Here is a 5,779-nt window from a genome sequence, read left to right as displayed (position 1 = left end):
GATCTATAGTAAACATGATATACACAAGTGAACGATCTATAGTAAACATGATATACACAAGTGAACGATCTATAGTAAACATGATATACACAAGTGTGAAATGTACACAAGTGAATGATCTATAGTAAACATGATATACACAAGTGTGAAATGTACACAAGTGAACGATCTATAGTTAAACATGATATACACAAGTGAACGATCTATAGTAAATATGATACACAAGTGTGAAATGTACACAGGTGGAGAAGCTACAGTATCTAAGGTGTGTGAACAATAATGTCAGGGGGGATATTTACGGCAATATAGATATATATTAGTATCTAAAAACACCACTATATATGGAAAGCTATCCAAACATTTTTGCGTTGTTATTCAAGGACAGCTAAATTTCGCTACATCTACACATTGCCTTACGTAACAGTTACGTATAACGATTACTCCTAAACAGTAATAGAGAGATTCAAACGTAAACCATTAACTCTTAAGACCTTATCACAATAGTCCGTCATATAAACGAAGACAGTACAGTACAAACAATATTTACATATAAATAACGCCCACACCAAAACCACGTGTTGAGTTATCTTTATTCGTTAAAACAGTTCAAATGGTGATTTGTGTGGAAAAGTTTATTATGCCGCTATTTCTATTCCATTGTATGTTTGTTTGTTTGTAATTAAGCACAAAGCTACACAATGGGCTATCTGGGCTCTGCCCACCACGGGTATCGAAACCCGGATTCTAGCGTTGTAAGTCCGCAGACATGCCGCTGTGCCACTGGGGGCCCCCATTTTATGTAAAATGAACTTAGACATAAGCATGTCAAAATGTTGTACAGTCTATTTCCCGAAAATCCTTAGACAATTAGCAGTATTCCACTATATACAAATATTCGTAATTATATAAATTTTTTTAATCATCATTATCATAATGCAAATGAGAATAGATAATTATTAAAAATTTTTTTAAGAAACAAGTAAAATTAAATCTTACGTTATACATACCAACCTAACTTTAAATTGTATATATTTTTATTATTGGACCTTTTATCTTTTTATAACAAACAGATCTAATGCACGTGTTTTTTTTCACACACAAATACATACGGCTTACCTTTTTAGTGTGATGACTGCCGTAAGCACCCCTCTGACTTTGAATGCGAGTATCCTGAGCTGCATTTCTGGTCCATTGGTACGAAGGTTGCATGACTGTGTGCCAAATGTTAAACAAAAAGTTTACCTAAAGACGAATATCTACGTATAATTCAAATAGTGGCTACAGGTCACTATGGATATGATAAATATCACAGAACTACCATATTTCAAGGTCTGACGCTGTTTGAATCCTCTGTAAGAGTGTAGGTCTTTTAGTTCCAGCGGCCTGTATCCGTTATCAATATGTTTTTAATGTTCCGGACTCGTTTGTAAAATACAGGGTGCACAACCTGTCAATAACAATCGCGGAGAAATACTTTACACACGTTGCTGAGGGATACAAGCTGCCAATATGTGATGATAATTCAGAGTCACGTTGCTATGAGCCACATATAAGCACACTCTTTCAAGTAGGCTAGCATAATCTCAGTAACAAACAACGCAGTTACGCTGTAGTAGGCTACTTTCAGGGAACACGCTAAAGATGTTATTGTAACCACCACTCCAAAAGTTGCATGACTAACTTGAAGGTTTCGATTAATAAACGTACACTGAAAGCCAATTAAGTCTAAAATCACTTCCAGAGAATTTACTATTTTGATTTACGCAAAAAAAAAAAAAAACACTGAGAGAATTAGATGATTGGGTAAAAAGTGTGAGACCACCAGCAACAATACCACTAGACAGACAGAACGTCTCTACTTCCTGCCATCTACAGGATTTAATCATATTATTTCACGAACCATGGTAAATAAAAAATAAAAAACTCTAATTTTCATATCAGTTACTTATGTTAAGATTGTAATAAATCGACACTACTTCTTCCAGCAATAATTGTCTTTGACATTTAACCTTTAATGCTAGTAAAAGAGGTGCTACCATCTAGGGAATATATACATAACTATTTGAAATATTTTAAGGGAACTCTAAAGAGTTGTTGGTCGTAGCGTACTTTTCCAACTAAGGGTTTGTGCAAATAATGTGGGGTTTTGCTATGATGTGAAAATATATAAAAAAAAACATCCTTGGGGTATTATAACGTTACGAGATCAATCTCACTATTTGTTAGTAAAAGAGTGGCAAAAGAGTTCGCGGTGGGTATTGTTGACTAGTTGCCTTCCCTCTAGTCTATTACTTTGTTACGACAGTGGAAATCACGTGACTCTAGTAACACGTCATGATATTCTTGAAGGTTCTTGAATGCTCGAGTGTTTACTAGATGTGTGGTATTCTTGTATATAAGACCGCCAAGAAGTGACGGCAAAAATGGAATTGAATTGCAGACAGAGATAGAGACGGACAATTGAGTCAAGCGCGTGAATCGTTCGTTGTGAATTATAGCGTTTGTTTAAGTTATAGCGTGACTGTGGAAATTAAGTGTATTGCAAAGTTGTATTGAGAAAGAATAAACTAATTTTATTTAAGAAAGGACTTGTATCGCTAAAGTTTCTTCGGAAAGAATTTTTACGGAAAATTAACAAACGAACACAGAGAAGTAACAACTTCAAAATTAGGGAAGGCTAGTGCACATAGCCCTCGAGTAGCTTTGCGCAAACTTGAACAGTTATTTTTAATTTTCTGATATCGATATTTTGTTATTAGTAGGCTGATATAAATTTTATCAAAAAATTACTTTGAAAGGTTCTTCCCATGTTGGGAAATCATGCAAACAGTTGTGGTGAATTTACATGTTCTATACTAAATACAGCGAGAGTGCAAGCTCAATGTCATGAAGAACTGATCATTCAGTACAATTAACAATAGAATGTTCAATATCGTGTCTTAATAGAGTCATTGCACAAACATACTTTCAACTCAAGCCCTCTATTAAAAATACAATGAACTTCTGCGGCGTATTACCTTTTATTATTAAAAATAATAGGACATTATGTAATATGAGCTAAGCCTTTTCTAAAATTGTAAATCATGAGGAACCGTTAAAAACTTTTTTTTTATTAGCAAAAACATTATTAAAATGCGGTTTAGAACTTTATAATTGAGTCATCAATAGTTTTGAAAATAAGCACTATCAATTTAAATATAACTTATAGCTAGCTACTTGTGAGGGTTTGTTTGAAGTTAAGCACAAAGCTACACAGTGTGATCTGCCCATCGAGGGTGTCCAAATCCGATTTTATAGCATTATAAGCCCTTAGAGTTATGCCAGCGGGGGCATCATGATACGAGATTTTGATACAAATGATAAAAACCATATAACCCGAGCGATTTCGAAAGGTGGACCTTTCTTCTTCAGGGGCAAACTGGGTATGAGATTTGTTATCCAATATGATCAAATCTGTGTCAGTCATGATGAATTAATTACCACAGAGGTTCACCAAAACAAATCAAGTAGGTTTCGAAAAACCCAGAAACAATCTTTCTTATCCTAAAGAAGACTAATGAACTATTCAAAAGCATTAACTTTCTGAATCTTTTGAAATCCAACCAAATATATTTCATATTTTAAATAATATTGTCATTGAATGACTTTTTTTGCCATATTCTCCAACATTTTTTAAAAACATGACGCAGCCATTTTCTTTTTATAATATTAAATATTTCTGTACAAAAACCTTGGCACTGTCATACGCCCTTCTGCATATTCTAAAACTGGAAAAAATATTTACGCGGGAAATTGTATATTGCGAGAGAAGTATATGTATTATTGTAAAAACGTGCAATATTGGTTTCTTTTTATTTCTTCTAATAAAAATACTATATATAAAAGTATATTTTCCCGCCATTCTTCTATTTCAAAATTTCAAGTGGCACCACCTAACGCGTTTTTGGGAAGCAACGAAACAAAAGCGGCATAGCATTCGCCGGAATAATAGGATGGCAGATCATCAGGTAGTGTTTTTGGTACATCTCTCTGTTTTTAATTAAAAAGTTTTCCCATTTTCCAAAGTTCAGTTCGTTTTTATTTTTTTCAGAATCAGAAACCGGAAGGAGGTGACGCAGGATCAGAGTACATTAAACTTAAAGTTGTTGGTCAGGTGAGTTAAGCCTAATTAACATAGCAGTAATAATAGTAGTACTAATAGTAGTCTTAGCGTATAAATGAATATAGTTAGCCGTGTGACACTGACAGTCACTAGTAGTAGTAAATCACATTGCTTCGCTATTCAGAATTGAGTATTCCAATTATCGTGCTGACAGTGACACACAAGAATTTCAAACAATATTCATAATGACCTAAAGACGTAATATAAATATAATAATATTTAAGTTGAAACATTTTTAATTAGACAAACAATTGGTTGAACTTGACGAATGGAAAGAACTTCAAGTTCAATATTAATTTTATTATGCATATTTATTAATACTTATTCCAGTAATGATACAAGGAATATAAATGGCCATAACTACTCCAAACACTGGGCTCTCATTAAGAATAAATATAATAATAATTAGTATTTTCTTTGAAAAATATAAATACATGATCATAATAGCACTTGGACATTTTGATCATAAACCTGGAATGGAAATTTAACAGAAGATAAACATAAGCTGATAGTTAATGCACTTATCATTGCTCAAATTAAAAATAGTTGATACATAAGTACCAGTTTTTGGTACCAACAACTGGCTGTTGAAATTCGTTTTCTGATCTATGTAAATTTTTCCAGGTGTACTAAAATGTGTCATCTCTTGTTCTGTCAGTTTATCAGTGATGGACTGTGCTAACATGTCAACCAGTGTATACCCTTTGGGCCTCTTTGTGAAGTAAACAGTAACCACAAACCTATTGATTACCTAGCTCACTACCTACAAAAAGAAAAACACAGGAACTGCAAACAGTCTCATGACAAATTTTGATTTCTCAAGCTCCAAACATGAACTTAAGTATGTTAATTAGTTATCAAGCAGGAGGTTTAGACAAAGGGTATGACTCTGTCAGCTGTTGTCTGATTTACTTACAAGAATATGCTATATCATTCCTGTAAGAGAACCAGAATATATACAACTTACATGAAAAACTCTGTTTTTCTTGAACAGTAAGATAAAGTTAACAACTTGCTTGGGTGCTCCAATGTGTCCAAATGGAAAACTATGAAAAAAAAAATATATTTTTTAAAAATTTCTTATTTTTCACTACTGGGGTGAAAAACATAATCTTTTGGAAAAATCGAATGCTTCCGTACTTCTGAGATACTTTTTTATGCTAGTTATTTTGTTTTACAGTTCACATAATCTTGTAGATATTCAATAAAAAAAGTTAGTCATCTATAATTAAATTAGAAATGTCTTGGATATTGTGTAGATATGTAGTTGCAAATAAAAGTGCTTAGAAAAAAATTATTTTATGAGTTGCTATTTTGCAGAGTCATTGACATATAGTCCTGAGTACAGTTCCTGAAAAGCCAGTTTACACTTGTATCTAAAAGTTAAGGAACACACTGTTTTAGGATTAACAATTTGTTCCCTAACCATTGGACAGCAGAGTGTGTTCCTAATTATTCCAGATTAGATGTGTATCTTTCTCTTATTCTATGGACAGCAGTGTGTGTTCCTAATTATTCCAGATTAGATGTGTATCTTTCTGTTATTGTATGGACAGCAGTGTGTGTTTGGCTAATTATTCCAGATTAGATGTGTATCTTTCTGTTATTGTATGGACA

The 5,779-nt window shown here is 33.1% G+C and overlaps 1 protein-coding gene across 1 annotated transcript in view; it reads right to left on the bottom strand.

Moving 5' to 3' along the window:
* LOC106475107 (protein alan shepard-like) overlaps window positions 1-1,824 on the bottom strand; it is a 29,125-nt gene extending 27,301 nt beyond the window's left edge. The window contains exon 1 of the mRNA XM_022379314.1: window positions 1,117-1,824. Within this exon, the coding sequence (XP_022235022.1) occupies window positions 1,117-1,209 (93 nt within the window). The 5' untranslated portion in view covers window positions 1,210-1,824. The remainder of the gene's footprint in view (window positions 1-1,116) is intronic.
* Between the last annotated feature and the right edge of the window lie 3,955 nt (window positions 1,825-5,779).

This window comes from Limulus polyphemus, unplaced genomic scaffold (genome assembly GCF_000517525.1).
Source record: "Limulus polyphemus unplaced genomic scaffold, Limulus_polyphemus-2.1.2 Scaffold8096, whole genome shotgun sequence".
In the NCBI taxonomy this organism is placed as follows: domain Eukaryota; kingdom Metazoa; phylum Arthropoda; class Merostomata; order Xiphosura; family Limulidae; genus Limulus; species Limulus polyphemus.
Note: the sequence above shows the minus strand (reverse complement) of the source record. Positions and strands in the feature narration are given on the sequence as shown.